We start from the raw sequence: 18199 nt of genomic DNA, 5'->3' as shown, positions 1-18199 counted from the left end.
ACAGGCAAAACATTCTCTGACATAAATTGTACCAATGTTTTCTTAGGTCAGTCTCCCAAGGCAATAGAAATAAAATCAAAAATAAACAAATGGGACCTAATCAAACTTACAAGCTTCTGCACAGCAAAGGAAACCATAAAACAAAAGCCAACCCACAGAATGGGAGAAAATATTTGATAACAATGCGACCAAAAACGGCTTAATTTCCAAAATATACACAGAGCTCATACAGTTCAACAAAAACAAACAACCCAATCGAAAAATTGGCGGAAGACCTATGTAGACATTTCTCCAAAGAAGAAATACAAATGGCCAACAGGCACATGAAAAGACACTCAACATCGCTAATCATTAGAGAAATTCAAATCAAAACTACAATGAGAGGAGCTTCCCTGGTGGCGCAGTGGTTAAGAATCTGCCTGCCAATGCAGGGGACGCGGGTCCGTGCCCCGGTCCGGGAAGATCCCACATGTCGCGGAGCGGCTGGGCCCGTGAGCCATGGCCGCTGGGCCTGCGGGTCCGGAGCCTGTGCTCCGCAACGGGAGAGGCCACAACCATGAGAGGCCCGCGTACCACAAAAAAACAAAAAAACTACAATGAGGTACCACCACACACCAGTCAGAATAGCCATCATTAAAAAGTCTACAAATAACAAATGCTGGAGAGGGTGTGGAGAAAAGGGAACCCTCCTACACTGTTGGTGGGAATGTAGGTTGGTACAGCCATTACGGAAAACAGTATGGAGGTTCCTCAGTAAAGTAAAAATAGAATTACCATATGATCCAGCAATCCCACTCCTGGGCACGTATACAGACAAAACTCTAATCCAAAAAGATATATGCACCCGTATGTTCATAGCAGCACTATTTACAAGAACTAAGACATGGAAACCTAAATGTCCATCAACAGATGGATGGATAAAGAAGATGTGATATATACATATACACACACACACACACACACACACACACAATGGAATATCACTCAGCTGTAAAAAAAAAAAAAAAAAAAAAAGAACAAAATAACACCACTTGCAGCAACATGGATGCAACTAGAGAATATGATACCAAGTGAAGTAAGTTGGAAAGAGAAAACAAATACCATGTGATACCACATGTGGAATCTAAGATGTGTTCAACTGTGTCATATTTACGAAACAGAAACAGACTCATGGACAAAGAGAACAGACTTGCGGTTGCCAAGAGGGAGGGGTTTGGGGGACGGATGGAATGGGAGGTTGGGGTTAGCAGATGTAAGCTATTATATATAGAATGGATAAACAACAAACAACAAGGTCCTACTGTATAGCACAGGGACTATATTCAGTATCCTATGATAAACCATAACAGAAAATAATATCAAAAAGAATATATATATACGTGTAACTGAATCACTCTGCTGTACAGCAGAAATTAACACTGTTAATCAACTATACTTCAATAAATAAAAATTAAAAAATAAAGGTTTGGGGCTTCCCTGGTGGCGCAGTGGTTGAGAGTCCGCCTGCCGATGCAGGGGACATGGGTTCGTGGCCCGGTCCGGGAAGATCCCACATGCCGCGGAGCTGCTGGGCCCACGAGCCATGGCCGCTGAGCCTGGGCGTCTGGAGCCTGTGCTCCACAACAGGAGAGGCCACAACAGTGAGAGGCCCGCGTACCGCAAAAAATAAATAATAAATAAAAAAATAAATAAAGGTTTGTGAAAGCACGGTCATACGGTAATTCTTTTTTTTTTTTTTTTTTTTTTTTTGCGTTACATGGGCCTCTCACTGTTGTGGCCTCTCCCGCTGCGGAGCACAGGCTCCGGACGCGCAGGCTCAACGGCCATGGCTCACGGGCCAGCCGCTCCGCGGTATGTGGGACCCTCCCAGACCGGGGCACGAACCCGTGTCCCCCGCATCGGCAGGCGGACTCCCAACCACTGCGCCACCAGGGAAGCCCTCATACGGTAATTCTTAACATTTACTTGAGAGCTCATGTGTACCAGCTACTGCTTCACATGCCTTCATTCGTAACGCAGGTTATTATTTCACAATCCATTATGCATGACCTTGAAATCTAAAAGCTTTGAGAACTGAAAAGGTGTTTACAATGTATTAGGGGACAAAGCCTAACCAGACTTGAACTCATGTGGTTGAAAAACCTGACCTGAGCTGATATAAACCCATTTATAATCTTTAATTATTTCACCCAGCATGAATTTCACACATTTGACTTCAAAATAATGAACGCGGCGCACTATAGGATGCTGCCCCTGAACTCCCAGGGCTGCGGCAAAATCCGCTGCATATGGCCTGAGTCTCAGATAAGGAGGACATGCGATCAGGCCACCACTGTGGGCCCAGAACTCTCACGGCTCCCACGTCACGGATGGGGGACTGCGGCTGAATCCCCCAGTTAGCGAGGCATTGAGCCACTGCGCTGGCCTAATGCAAAGCCAGCAAATGTGACCACTCCTCTCCTGCAAGGCCACCTTGATGATGCCACGGGACAGATGCTTGTGATGCCCATGTTCCAGAACCTTCCAACCTCATTAAACTATTTCTAATGATAGGAGCTTGGTACAGGTTTCAGCTGTGGGCAGTTTGGCAAAGGCAGAACTGTGGAGAGAAAATGAGGAACGGGAAAGAGTGGAGATGAGTAAAGAGGCCACAATAAAAGTGGCGTGGGGAGAAGGGGCCAAGGGCCTGAGTGGGAAGAAGGAACTGAGGAAGGCTCAAAATCACGAACACTCAGGAACTTCCCCTGAGCTTGAAAGCAGCTGAAGGAAGTGTCTAAGCCTCGGAACACTTGTTATGAAGGAGGGGGGCAGATGTCACGCATCCACAGGAAGACATAGTAATAAGATGGCAGCAGTGGCCATCTCCCCAGTGTTTCATATGCCCCAGGCACTGTACTGGAGCCAATCACCTTTCCCCTTCGTCCTCCATGGCACAGAAGGTATTATTATCCTCATTACAAAGGGGGCAACTGAGGCCCAAGGAAGTTAAAAGCAACATGTCCAAGGCCAAACAACTAACTTCAAAATTGGGGTACAAAACCCACTTTCTGATTCCAGCAGCAGTGCTCTTTTTTGCCAGGGCACTCTGCTTCTCCCACAGGTATATACACCTGGCCACGGAGTATATAAAACCACTGAAGAGCAGACCGCTCTTATTATCAGGGTAGCAAATAAAACAGGAAAGCCTAGGTCCAGGATGAATTTGGGGGCCTCTGCATCACTACCACACCTTTCCTATTTGGGGTATGAGGCTTCCCCAAGCATGGGGCACCTGTGAAAGCAAGTCACTTCAGCTGACAACCTGGCTGGTATCCGTGAAACGGACAGGGAGTTTGACTTCTAAGATGGCCCATGGCTCTATGGCTTTACCCCTACTATGAGAATTACTAACAATTCAATGAGTAACAATTATTACATTTCCACAAATGCCAGAAGTTTTACACACACACACACACACACACACACACACACACACACAGAGAGAGAAGTTAAAAATGTCTCTAACCTATCTGAGTTTGTTTCAGTTGCAATTTTAAATCGGTAACCTGCATAGTTAACCTCTTGACAGAAGCATCGTATTCTAATATCTGGGCCTTCAGCTGGGCGGAGTGCTCAATCTGCAGAGAATTAGAGAAGAAAAAGAAATCAACATAAAACAAATCACAGCTCACTTCAAAGGGAACAATTCTCTCATTGGGCTTATTCTCTTTTTTTGTTTTGCCAATTCTGAGCAGCTTTATACTCGTAACCCACGGGGTCCCTTTAAAATGACGACTGATAATGCAAGTTTCCATTTCTTCTTACACGCACATCAGAGCAGCTACTCCAGGGCATGGGAAGACACCAGAGAGAGGGCAGCAGTATTTCCAAGTCACAGGGTGAGAATCGAGACACTTCCACTGTGGGCACCATCAGGACTTGGAAAATTTTGTGTTTAAGTGAGTTTGCTTGCCTCTGGATTTTGTAACTATTATGAATATAAAGTCACATGACCACTGGACAGTTCTCTCAGATGAGAAAGGACACCCTTTAGCACCTTTGGGGATACTTGATGTTAAAATAAATCCCACTTACACCAGTGTGGCGTGTGCCAAGTTCACACGTCTATGCAGTGGACTGGCCAGACCCCTGGGTGCTCAAGGAGAAATACTCACTTCACTTTGCAGCTGTTTTTGCAGAGCTTGTTTCTGGGTTTCAAACTCCTTATGCTCCAAGATGATAGCATTTTCTGCTTTCTTTAATTCTTTCTGAAAAATCAGCAGTTTAGGAGATGGCTCAGCTACGCCTAAGAAGGTAGAAGAGCCTGGTCGTTACCAACCTGAAGTGTTCTCATTTCGCTTGACTTCTTTTTTTTTAATTGAAGTTTAGTTAATTTACAATGTTGTGCTAGTTCCAAGTGTACAGCAAAGTGACTAAGTTATACATATACATAATATATATTCTTTTTCAGATTCTTTTCCATTATAGGTTATCACAAGATATTGAGTATTCTTTCCTGTGGTATACAGTAGGTCCTTATTGTTTACCTTTTTTAAAAAAATTGGGATACAGCTGCTTTACAATGTTGTGTTAGTTTCTGCTGTACAGCAAAGTGAATCAGTTATACATATACCCACTCTTTTAGATTTCCTTCCCATTTAGGTCACCACAGAGCACTGAGTTCCCTGTGCTATACAGTCAGTTCTCATTAGTTACCTATTTTATACATACTATCAATAGTGTATAGATGTCAATCCCAATCTCCCAATTCATCCCACACCCCCTTTCCCCCTTGGTAACCGTAAGTTTGTTTTCTACATCTGTGTCTCTATTTCTGCTTTGAAAACAAGGTCACATCTGTACCATTTTTCTAGATTTCACATAAGCAATGTTATATTTGTCTTTCTGTCTGACTTCTGTCACTTGACTTTTAAAAGCAGCCAAACAAGTTTCAAATTGTTCTTTTTTGTATGCATACAATATTGTATTAATTCTATCAAATGGACTACAAGCAATCCTGACTCACAAATTTCAAAACAAAATAATTTAATGCACATAAATGCAAATTTTACTCTTCTCATGTCCTTCTCCATGTATTACAGTTCTTTCAAATCCTCACATTAACTTGAAAGCCCGCCTCTTCTCCCTACAGAGGCAGATAAGGAGTGCTCTAGCAAAACCTGTCAATGACTGCCCTGAGGTCCAATTCGATCTGTACATCTGTCAGCAGCTCTCAGGGTCCAGGCAGCAAACAGACGGCACGCCCAATTCAGGTCATCGGAGAACCCTTCAATAAAGACTGACTTAGGCTGGGTCCATAGCCACAAAGGATGGCATAGTTCCCTACGCTACTAGCGGTGCCATGCTGTTTGTAGCCCTTGGGCCTAGACGGCCGGGGAGGCAGGAACTCCCAGAACTGGAGAGAGCGAGCTGCTGCAGAATGCTAGACAGGCCATCCCACAAGCACTCGGATCTTGCATGGCTGAAAGGCGCAGGGCCAGCCCAGGGATGCTGTACATGGAGGCGGCAGGAGGGCAAACCACCTTGACCTCTCTCCTCCCTCCCTCCCAGTGCTTGCGTGCACTCGGCACACCTGACCAGCAGTCAGAGGGCAAGGGAAGCCCGGTACCATCTGGAGGGGCAAATTCGGACAGTTTAAAAATGTTTCTTCAGGACTGGTGGGAGAGACAAGATGGTGGAGTAAAAGGACTTCAGCTCACCTCCCCTCGTGAAAACACCAAAATCACAACTAACTGCTAAACAACCACGGACAAAAAAGACTTGAACCTTCCAAAAAAGATATTCTACATCCAAAGACAAAGAAGAAGCCACAGTGAGACAGTAGGAAGTTCACTTTCGCATTATAATCAAATCCCATACCTTCCAGGTGGGCGATCCACAAACTGGAAAATAATTCTATCACAGAGGTTCTCCCATATGAGTGAGAGTCTGGAGCCCCACGTCAGGCTCCCCAGCCTGGGGGCCTGGCATCAGGAGGAGGAGCCCCTAGAGCATTTGGCTTTGAAGGCCAGCGGGGCTTGAGTGCAGGAGCTCCTCAGGACTGAGGGAAACAGATGGCCCTCTTGGAGGCCACACACAAGGTTTCATGTGCACCGGGACCCAGGGCAAAGCAGTGACTCCATAAGAGCCTGGGCCAGACCTACCTGCGGGTACTGCAGGGTCTCTGGGAGAGTGGGGGGTCGGCTGTGGCTCACCGTGGGGCCCAAAGGAAAACTCTTGGGCGTGAGCTCTCCCGGGGGTGGGGGGGACGGGGGGGGGGAGGTCTCCATTTTGGCACCGATGATCAGCCCCACCCAACAGCCTGCAGGCCCAGTCCTGGGACACCTCAGGCCAAACAATGAACAGGGGGCTTCCCTGGTGGCGCAGTGGTTGGGAGTCCGTCTGCCGATGCAGGGGATGCGGGTTCGTGCCCCGGTCCGGGAGGATCCCACATGCCGCGGAGCGGCTGGGCCTGTGAGCCATGGCCGCTGGGCCTGCGCGTCCGGAGCCTGTGCTCCGCAACGGGAGAGGCCACGACAGTGAGAGGCCCGCGTACCGCAAAAAAAAAAAAAAAAAAAAAAACAATGAACAGGGTGGGAACACAGCCCCACCCATCAGGAGACAGGCTGTCTAAAGTTGTCCTGAGCCAAGAGCCACCTATAAACACACCCCTTGACATGGCCCTGTCCACCAGGGGGACATGACACAGCTCCACCCACCAGTGTGCAGGCACCAGTTCCTCCCACCAGAAAGCCTGCACAAGCTTCTGGACCAACCTCACCCACCAGGGGACACACACTGGAACCAAGAAGAATTACAGTCCTACAGCCTGAGGAATGGAGACCACAAAAACACAGCAAGTGAGACAATACCAGACAGTGGAGAGATATCTTCCAGACTAAGGAACAAGATAAAACCCCAGAAGAACAACTAAGTGAAGCAGAGATAGGCAACCTACCTGAAAAAGAATTCAGAGTAATGATAGCAAAGATGATCCAAGACCAAGAGGAAAAACAATGGAGACACACACCAAGAGGATACAAGAAATATTTAATAAAGAGTTAGAAGCTTTAATGAACAGAGATGAACAATACAATAACTGAAATGAAAAATATACTAGAAGGAATCAATAGCAGAATAAATGAAGAAGAACAAATAAGTGAGCTGGAAAACAAATTGGTGGAAATCACTGCTGAGGAACAGAATAAAGACAGAAGAATGAAAAGAAATGAGGCCAGTCTAAGAGACTTCTAGGACAACATTAAATCCACAACATTGGCATTAAAGGGGTCCCAGAAGGAGAAGAGAGAGAGAAAGGGGCTGAGAAAATATTTGAAGAGCTAACAGCTGAAAACTTCCCTAACATGGGAAAGGAAACACTCACTCAAGTCCAGGAGGCACAGAGAGTGCCATACAGGATAAACCCAAGGAGGAACACACCGAGACACATATTAATCAAACTGACCAAAAAATTAAGACAAAGAGAAAATATTAAAAGCAACAGAGAAAAGCAACAAATAACATACAAGGGAATCCCCATAGGTTATCAGCTGATTTTTCAGCAGGAACTCTGCAGACCAGAAGGGAATGGCAAGATATATTTAAAGTGATGAAAGAGAAAAACCTACAACCAAGAATACTCTACCCAGCAAGGCTCTCATTCAGATTCAGTGGAGAAATCAAAAGCTTTACAGACAAGCAAAAGCTAAGAGAATTCAGCATCACCAAACCAGCTTTACAACAAATACTAAAGGAACTTCTCTAGGCAGAAAAGGCCACAACTAGAATCAAGAAAATTATGAATGGGAAAGCTCATTGGTATAGGCAAACATAAAACAAAGGTAGGAAATCACCCACACACAATATGATATCAAAACCAGCAATCATGGGAAGAGGAGAGTACGAATGCAGGATACTGGAAATGCAATGGAAATTAAGAGACCAGCAACTTAAAGCAATCTTGTACATATACAGACTGCTATATCAAAACCTCATGGGAACCACAAACCAAAAACGTACAATAGATACACACACAAAAAAGAAAAAGCAATCCAAACACAACACTAAAGACAGACATCAAGTCACAAGAGAACAAAAGAGGAAGGGAAGAAAAAAGACCTTCAAAAATAAAGCCAAAACAATTAACAAAACGTCAGTAAGTACATATCAGTAATTACCTTAAATGTAAACGGATTAAATGCTCCAACCAAAAGACAGACCGGCTGAATGGATACAAACACAAGACCCGTATATATGCTGTCTACAACAAACCCACTTCAGATCTAGGGACACATACAGACTGAAAGTGAGGGGATGGTAAAATGTATTCCATGCAGATGGAAATCAAAAGAAAGCTGGAGTAGCAATAATCATATCAGACAATATAGACTTTAAAATAAAGACTATTACAAGAGACAAAAAGGGACAGTACATAATGATCAAGGGATCAATCCAAGAAGAAGATATAACAATTTTAAGTACTTATGCACCCAACATAGGAGCAATATAGAAGGCAAATGCTCACAGCCATAAAAGGAGAAACTGACAGTAACACAATAATAGTGGGGGACTTTAACACCTCACTTTCATCAATGGACGGATCATACAGGCAGAAGATCAATAAGGAAACACAGGCCTTATGTGACACATTAGACCAGATGGATTTAATTGATATTTATAGAACGTTCCATCTGAAAGCAGCAGAGTACACGTTTTTCTCAAGTGCACATGGAACATTCTCCAGGATAGACCACATGCTTCGTCACAAAGCAAGCCTCGGTAAATTTAAGAAAAGTGAAATCGTATCAAGCATCTTCTCCTACCACAACGCTATGAGATTAAAAATCGACTACAACAAAACAATGAAAAACACAAACACATGGAGGCTAAACAATATGTTACTAAACAACCAATGGATCACTGAAGAAATCAAAGAGGAAATTAAAAAATACCTAGAGACAAATGAAAACGAAAACACGACAATCCAAAACCTACGAGATGCAACAAAAGGAGTTCTAAGAGGGAAGTTTATAGCAATACAATCTTACCTCAAGAAACAAGAAAAATCTCAAACAACCTAAGGTTACACCTAAAGCCACTAGAGAAAGAAGAACACACAAAACCCAAAGTTAGTAGAAGGAAAGAAATCATAAAGATCAGAGCAGAAATAAATGAAAGAGAGATGAAGGAAACAACAGAAAAGATCAATGAAACTAAAGGACGGTTCTTTGAAAAGATAAAGAAGATTGATAAACTTTTAGCCAGACTCATCAAGAAAAAAAGGGAGGGCTCAAATCAATAAAATTAGAAACAAAAAAGAAGTTACAACTGACACCACAGAAATACAAAGGATCATAAGAGACTACTACAAGCAACTATCTACCAATAAAATGGACAACCTAGAAGAAATGGACAAATTCTTAGAAAGGTGAAATCTTCCAAGACTGAACCAGGAAGAAATAGAAAATAAGAACAGACCAATCACAAGTATTGAAATTGAAACTGTGATTAAAAGACTTCCAAGAACATAACCATCCCAAACTTCAGACAATACTACAAAGCTACAGTAATCAAAACAGCATGGCATTGGCACAAAAACAGACATATGGATCAATGGAACAGAACAGAGAGCCCAAAAATAAACCCACACACCTATGGTCAATTGATCTTCGACAGAGGAGGCGAGAATATACAACGGAAAAAAGACAGACTCTTCAGCAACTGGTGTTGGGAAAGTTGGACAGCTGCATGTAAATCAATGAAGTTACAACACGACCTCTTACCATACACAAAAATAAACTCAAAATGGCTTAAAGACTTAAACATAGGCTATGACACCATAAAATGTCTAGAAGACAACAGGGGCAAAACATTCTGACATAAATCATACCAACGTTTTCTTAGGTCAGTCTCCCAAGGCAATAGAAATAAAAGCAAAAGTAAACAAATGGGACCTAATCAAACTTACAAGCTTCTGCACAGCAAAGGAAACTGTAAACGAAACAAAAAGACAACCTGCAGAATGGGAGAAAATATTTGCATATGATGCAAGTGTCAAGGGCTTAATTTCCAAAATATACAAACAGCTCACACAGCTCGACAACAAAAGAACAAACAACGGAATCGAAAAATTGGCAGAAGACTGAAGTAGACATTTCTTCAAAAAATAAATACAGGGGGCCAATAGGCACATGAAAAGATGCTCAATACGGCTAACTATTAGAGAAAGGCAAATCAAAACTACAATGAGGTACTATCGCACAGCAGTCAGAATGGCCATTATTAAAAAGTCTACAAATGACAAACTGCTGGAGAGGATGTGGAGAAAAGGGAACCCTCCTACACTGTTGGTGGGAATGTAAGTCGATGCAGCCACTGTGGAAGACAGTATGGAGGTTTCTCAGAAAACTAAAAATAGAATTACCATATGATCCAGCAATCCCACTCTTGGGCATATATCTGGAGAAAACTCTAATTAAAAAAGATACACGCACCCTTATGTTCACAGCAGCACTATTCACAATAGCCAAGACATGGAAACAACCTAAATATCCATCAATAGATGAATGGATAAAAGATGATGTGGTACACATATACAATGGAATATTACTCAGCCATGAAAAAGAACGACATAATGCCATTTGCAACAACACAGATGCAACTAGAGATTATCATACTAAGTGAAGTAAGTCGGAAAGAGAAAAACAAATACCATATGATATCACTTATATGTGCAATCTAAAACATGACATGTAAAGCAACTATACTCCAATAAAAATTAATTTTAAAAAAGTAAAATAAAAGGTTAAGTGACTTGAAAGAAGTAAAAAAATAAAATAAAATATGACAGCTATCTATGAAAGAGAAACAAAATCAGGGACATAGAGAATAGACTGGTGGTTGCCAAGGGGGTGGGGGGGGAGAGGGTAGGAGTGGGAGTTTGGGATTAGCAGATGCAAACTGGTATATATAGAATGGATGAACAACAAGATCCTACTGTACAGCACAGGGAACTATATTCAATATCCTGTGATAAACCATAATGGAAAGGAATACTAAAAAGAACGTATATATATCTATAACTGAGTCACTTTGCTGTACAGCAGTAATTAATGCAACATTGTAATTCAACTGTACTTCAAAAAAAATAAGACACACACACACACAAAAACTATCAACAGACAAAATCCAGGACAAGATGGCTTCACAGGCAAATTCTATGAAACATTTAGAGAAGAGTTAACACCTATCATTCTGAAACTATTCCAAAAAACTGCAGAAGAAGGAACACTCGCAAACTCATTCCATGAGGCCATCATCACCCTCATACCAAAACCAGACAAAGATGATACCACAAGAAAAGTACAGGCCAATATCACTCTTGAGCATAGACGTAAAAATCCTCAACAAAATACTAGCAAACTGAATCAATCCAACAATACATTAAATGGACCATACACCATGATCAAATGGGATTTATCCCAGGTTGCAAGGATTTTTCAATATCCACCAATCCATCAGTGACAAACAAACACTATATGATCATCTCAAGAGATGTAGAAAAAGCTTTTAACAAAATTCAACACCCATTTATGATAAAAACTCTACAGAAAGTGGGTATAGAGGGAACCTACCTCAACATAATAAAGGCCATCTACGACAGACCCACAGCTAACATCATACTGAACAGTGAAAAGCTGAAAGCATTACCTCTTAGATCAGGAAAAAGGCAAGGATGTGCACTCTCACCACTTTGACACAACATTGCTGTGGATAGGACTTTCAAAACTATCAGAGAAGAGAAAGATATAAAAGGAATCCAAACTGGAAAAAAAGTAAAACTGTCACTGATTGCAGATGACATGATACTATACATAGAAAATCCTTAATATGCTACCAGAAAACTTACTAGAGCTCATCCATGAATTCAGTAAAGGTGCAGGATACAAAATTAATACACAGAAATCTCTTGCATCCCTATACACTAACAATGAAAGATCAGAAAGAGAAATTAAGGAAACAATCCCATTTACCATTACATCAAAAAGAATAAAATACCTAGGAATAAACCTACCTAAGGAGGCAAAGGACCTGTACTCTGAAAACTATAAGATGCTGATAAAAGAAACTGAAGATGACACAAACAGATGGAAAGATATACCATGTTTCTGGATTGGAAGAATCAATATTGTCAAAATGACTATACTACCCAAGGAAATCTACAGATTCAATGCAATCCCTATCAAATTACCAATGGCATTTTTCACAGAACTAGAAGAAAAAAATTTTAATTTGTACAGAAACAAAAAAAACCCTGAATAGCCAAAGCAAACCTGAGAAAGAAAAATGCAACTGAAGGGACTTCCCTGGTGGTGCAGTGGTTAAGAATCCGCCTGCCAATGCATGGGACACAGGTTCAAGCCCTGCTCCAGGAAAATCCCACATGCCGCGGAGCAACTAAGCCCATGTGCCACAACTACTGAGCCTCCACTCTAGAGCCCACGAGCCACAACTACTGAAGCCTGTGCGCCTAGAGTCCGTGCTCTGCAACAAGAGAAGCCACCGCAATGAGAAGCCCATGCACCACAACAAAGAGTAGCCCCCACTCGCCACAATTAGAGAAAGACCGCTCACTGCAACGAAAACCCAACACATCCAAATAAATAAATTAATTAAATTTAAAAAATTTTTTTAAAAAGAAAGAAAATGAAAAACGGAACTGGAGCAGTCAGACTCCCTGACTTCACACTATACTACAAGCCCAGAAATAAACCCACGACCCTATGGTCAATTAATCTACAACAAAGGAGCAAGAATATACAATGGAGAAAAGACAGTCTCTTCACCAAGGGGTGCTGGGAAAAGTGGACAGTTACATGTAAACGAATGAGATTAAAACATTCTCTAACACCATACACAAAAATAAACTCAAAATGGATTAAAGACCTAAATGTAAGGCCAATTATAAAACTCTTAGAGAAAAACATAGGCAGAACACTGACATAAATTGCAGTAGTATCTTTTTTGGATCCACCTCCTACAGTAATGAAAATCTAAAAAATTAAAAAAAACAAATGGGACCTAATTAAACTTAAAACCTTTTGCACAGCAAAGCAAACCATAAACAAAATGAAAAGACAGCCCACAGAATGGGAGAAAACGTTTGCGAATGAAGCAACCAACAAGGGATTAATCTCCAAAATATACAAACAGCTCGTGCAGCTCAAACAACCCAATCAGAAAATGGGAAAAATACTTAAATACACACTTCTCCGAAGACATACAGATGGCCAACAGGCACATGAAAAGATGCTCAACTTTGCTAGTTTTTAGAGAAATGCAAATCAAAACTACAATGAGATATCACCTCACACCAGTCAGAATGGCCATCATCAAAATGTCTATATACAGGGCTTCCCTGGTGGTGCGGTGGTTAAGAATCCACCTGCCAATGCAGGGGACACGGGTTCGAGCCCTGGTCCGGGAAGATCCCACATGCTGCGGAGCAACTAAGCCCATGCGCCACAACTACTGAGCCTGTGCTCTAGAACCCGTGAGCCACAACTACTGAAGCCCGCACACCTAGAGGCCATGATCTGCAACAAGAGAAGCCACTGCAATGAGAAGCCTGTGCACCACAATGAAGAGTAGCCCCCGCTCTCTGCAACTAGAGAAAGCCCACGTGCAGCAAGAAAGACCCAATTCAGCCAAAAATACAATAAATAATAAGTTAAAAAAAAAGAAAAAATTCCTTTAAAAAAAACTGTCTATAAACAATAAATGCTAGAGAGTGTGTGGAGAAAAGGGAACCCTCCTACACTGTTGGTGGGAATGTAAATTGGTTCAACCACTATGGAGAACAGTGTGGAGGTTCCTTAAAAAACTAAAAATAGAACTACCATATGATCCAGCAACCACACTCCTGGGCATATACCCAGAGAAAACCATAATTCGAAAAGATATATGCACCTCAGTGTTCATTGCAGCACTATTTACAATAGCCAGGACATGGAGGCAACTGAAATGTCCATCAACAGAGGAATGGATAAAGAAGATGTGTTACATATATACAATGGAATATTACTCAGCCATAAAAAAGAACAAAATAATGCCATTTGCAACAACATGGATGCAACTAGGGAATATCATAACTAAGTGAAATAAGTCAGACAGAAAAAGACAAATATCTTATGATGTCAATCATATGTGGAATCTAAGAAAAACGATACAAATGAACTTATTTACAAAACAGAAACAGACTCACAGAGTTCGAAAACAAACTTATGAAAGGGGAAAGGTGGGGGGAGGGATAAAATTAGGAGTTTGGGATTAACATACGCACATTACCATATGTAACATAGATAATCAACAAGGACACACTGTATAGCATAGGGAACTCTACTCAATGATCTGTGATAACCTATATGGGAAAAAAATCTGAAAAAGAATGGATATGTGTATATGTATAACTGAATCCCTTTGCTGTATACCTGAAACTAACACAACATTGTAAATCAACTATATTCTAATATAAAATAAAAATTAAATTAAAAAATGTTTCTTCTTACACTACGAATTATGGAATAGCAAGCAAAAAGAAAGGAATTTCAATCTGAGAATCTTAACTTTATAAAATCTTCCCAATTGAAGCCTCCCTTAGAGGAGTTTCCCAATATGAACCTAACATGAAATACAAAAACAGGCAAATCAGAAAAAAAAAAAAAAAAGACTTACGGTTTAGGAGATTCAAGTTTTCACTTTTCATGTCTTCCAGTTGTTGTTTAAGTAGTTTATTTTGCGCCTCAAGCTCCAGTTTCCCTTCTTTCAGTAGTGAATAGTTGCTCATCTCTTTAACCTTCTTGCTCAGCACATGGTTTTGCTTTGTTAATGCCAAACACTGAGCTTTGACAGACTCCAACTGAAGCTGGAATTGGAAAAGGATAACTTTTACTTGAACAGTGACTTTACAGGACTGCATAGGTAAATGCTGGTGGGCTGCTCTCAGCTGGGCAGCATAATTTAATTACGGTCACTTGACTGAAGTGTGGTTCTCTGCAACAAGACAACCCTAACTACAACTTCTGCCCTGGAGCTGAGGATGGGGCAAGTTCATCCAACTCGATTTATGCAGAACCCTGTCCTACAAAGCAAGTCCTTCGGATTATCACCCAATTTTCCAGATGCAACTAAGGACCCAAAAGCCATCACAGAGTTAGTAATATGTCTATTTTTTAATATGAAAAGGTAAGATAGATACCAATAACATGCTGTGAGGTGCTTTCCTTTTCTTAGTCTAATATATCTCATGTTTGGAGACAGGAGCCTATAAAGTTCTCAAACAAGTCATCACAGTTGCAAAAACAAATTTTATATACAGAACATATTTTAAGTTCCTAAAGTTCCAGTCCTGTCCTTTGGATAGCAAGCACACAAATGGACAGAAAAAAAGTAACAGTATCATGTGAAAAATGCCTCTCATTTTGCTTTAATCTGTGAGAGCCTGATGTAGTGATAAGAATTTTTACCTGCTGCTGAGGCAAAGGGAGAAGAGGCTGAGTAGATAATAGTATACACCAGCCACCTGCTATGGGCCAGGCACAGTAAACCAGCTCATTGAAGTCCCTCAACAACCATGGGATGTGGGCAATATCCCAGAGTTTTCGGAGAAAGGATCTGAGGTCACAGATCTTGCCCAGAGGCACACAAGCAGTGAGGGAGACACAAAGGATTCAAGGACGACTCTGGGCCCCAAACGACATGCTCTTTCTATGCTTCTCTAGGAGACTAAGATTGAAATAAGGAACTACTGAATTAAGTTCAGCCGTCACCCTCTGAGTCATATAATAAACAGTCCAAACATACCAAGAGGATAACTTGAGATAAATTACGTATGACTGAAGCTAAAATTTCCTGTGTTGTCTAACAACTATTTCAAAAAACCAACAGGCTTAACAATTACCTCAAGTTCTTTCACACGATTTACAGAACGATCCAGTTCTTCCTTTTTAAACTTAAGAGTCGCAAATTTCTCTTGGAAATGTATAGCTTTTTCTGAAAGACAGAGCCAACCAACTAAACATCATCAAGTTTTCCCAGTGAATACAAAAATCATTTAATCATTTATAGCCAGTATGTCAGATCTAATGACCATTATTTCATCATCTAAAATAGCAGAGGGAATCCCCTGGCAGCCCAGAGGTCAGGATTCCACATTTTTACTGCCGAGGGTGCGGGTTTGATCCTTGGTTGGGGAACTAAGATCCTGCAAGCTGCGTGGCATGGTAAAACACACACACACACACACACACACACGTGCGTAAAATAGCAGATATTTGGGTCAAAAAAAAAGAAAAAATCAGCGAGCGAGTAAGTAAGCCCCATTACTCAATAGGTGATGGGAAGTTGGTTGTAATGGTCATATGTGTGGTGAACTTCCTGCTACACAAGTCACCAGAGTTACACCATCTGCACAGAGTGCAGGGCCCTTGTGCCAACTACTCTGAACTTCCTTAAAGACAAAGACTGCTCTGTAAGACTGTAGTTATTTGTAGTTATTGTTTTGTCATTTTCACTTCATCTAACACAAGTCTCTATAGATATATCATCAAAAAAATCACATGCTGGGCTTCCCTGGTGGCACAGTGGTTGAGAGTCCACCTGCCGATGCAGGGGACACGGGTTCATGTCCCGATCCAGGAAGATCCCACATGCCGCGGAGTGGTTGGGCCCGTGAGCCACGGCCACTGAGCCTGCACTCTGCAATGGGAGAGGCCACAACAGTGAGAGGCCCGCGTTCCGCAAAAAAAAAAAAAAAGAAAAATCACATGCTGACTACAGGATGGTACTAATTCCTCAAGAGGTATTAGTCTCAGCAAGATAGTTGCAAAGGAGCAGCCATACACACTGGGTGACCTTCTGATGGGTATGAAGCACCCAGCCCTGGTTCAATCCCAAGAATCCATTTGAAATGCCCACCAAAAGTCCTTGTCACAGGTTGGTTCCTAGAAATATCCTGAAATGTAAAATGTCTGAAAGACTGAAAAATTACCCAACTTTCCTAGTCTTGGGGTAATACATGTAAGAGTTTAGGAGGTTATATGTCAAGTTTAAATATCATGAAGCATAAATATATATTAGAAGTAGGAGAAATAAGAAACCAGGTCACAGAGGACAGAGAAGTTAAAATTTCCCCTAAGTAAAAGATGGAATCTCTCGTGGCTTAGAGTAATATTGACCGATGGCAATAAGTTGCTGCCGCCTTCCTGCCATCACAGATTTATTCATCAAAATATACTGAAATGAAGTTGAATAAAATTCTACCGATAAATTACTGATCTTTGAGAATATACAAAAGGTTAAACATGAAGGTTTGCAAAAACATAGTGAAAGACGGTGATTACTTTTTTCATTTTGTAAAATTAAAACGACAAAAAATGTGTCAGTTTACAGTAACAATGAAGTGGAAGGTACATATTTTTTGGATTACAGAACAGACCCAACTTAGGAAGCTGATAACCTGCATCGAAACTGAGAAGTACAGCTTTTTTTCCCCCCAAGGGTCACCTTTATTCTTCCTCTTATCTTCAATCAATCTATTAGTTCTAGCGATGCAGTCCTCCTTCAGTTCAAGTTGATACCTGAGAATCAGAAGGATGGAAAATGAGTTCCTGGTCACCTTCCTAAACAGACTGTTATCAGTGCCTGAGCTTATCTATGGCACCAGGGCACCGAAGGGCACTGAACGGGACAATGCATGAACTTCACGGTCACTCAGTACTAAGGCCAGGGATCTGAATCCTGGCTATAAAAGGTCCAGTAAAATCCTGCTGCAATCCTGTAAACTCAAGCACAAAATGAAAGGTCGTGTTATTGAGGTTACAGAGGGCACTGTTTCTCAGTTGGTGTCTGCTGACGCAAGAAAGTAAATTTAGTTACTTTTACACTGTACACAACAGACTCCAAATCCCAAAGGATAACAAGTCAGTCGCTTCCAATCCACCTATCCTGCCTCCCCACCCCCAAGCAGAATAAGAACTTTCCCCCTCAGGAACTGAGCACAGTACTGAGAGCCACTGCCAACAGAATTATATATGGATTGGCGATACCAAAAGGCACGTTTTCATGGAATTTTACTATCTCCACCAGCTATTACCAGCTGACTTTCTGGTTCAGAGATGAGAGAAAGGAAAGCAGCACTCCTTTGGTAAATATCCTCCGAAAC

General features: G+C 41.6%; 1 protein-coding gene across 2 annotated transcripts in view; it reads right to left on the bottom strand.

Moving 5' to 3' along the window:
- OFD1 (OFD1 centriole and centriolar satellite protein) overlaps nt 1-18199 on the bottom strand; it is a 49460-nt gene that overhangs the window by 23256 nt on the left and 8005 nt on the right. For both annotated transcript variants that reach the window (XM_079726926.1, XM_079726927.1), the window contains exons 6-10: nt 17542-17615; nt 15938-16029; nt 14713-14902; nt 4155-4285; nt 3506-3617 (exon numbers count right to left, since the gene is read on the bottom strand). In XM_079726926.1, the coding sequence (XP_079583052.1) occupies nt 3506-3617; nt 4155-4285; nt 14713-14902; nt 15938-16029; nt 17542-17615 (599 nt within the window). The remainder of the gene's footprint in view (nt 1-3505; nt 3618-4154; nt 4286-14712; nt 14903-15937; nt 16030-17541; nt 17616-18199) is intronic.

The sequence above is a fragment of the Hyperoodon ampullatus genome, assembly GCF_949752795.1.
Source record: "Hyperoodon ampullatus genome assembly, chromosome: X".
NCBI lineage: Eukaryota > Metazoa > Chordata > Mammalia > Artiodactyla > Ziphiidae > Hyperoodon > Hyperoodon ampullatus.
The sequence above is the reverse complement of the archived record's forward strand: the minus strand, read 5'-3'. Positions and strand labels throughout refer to the sequence as shown.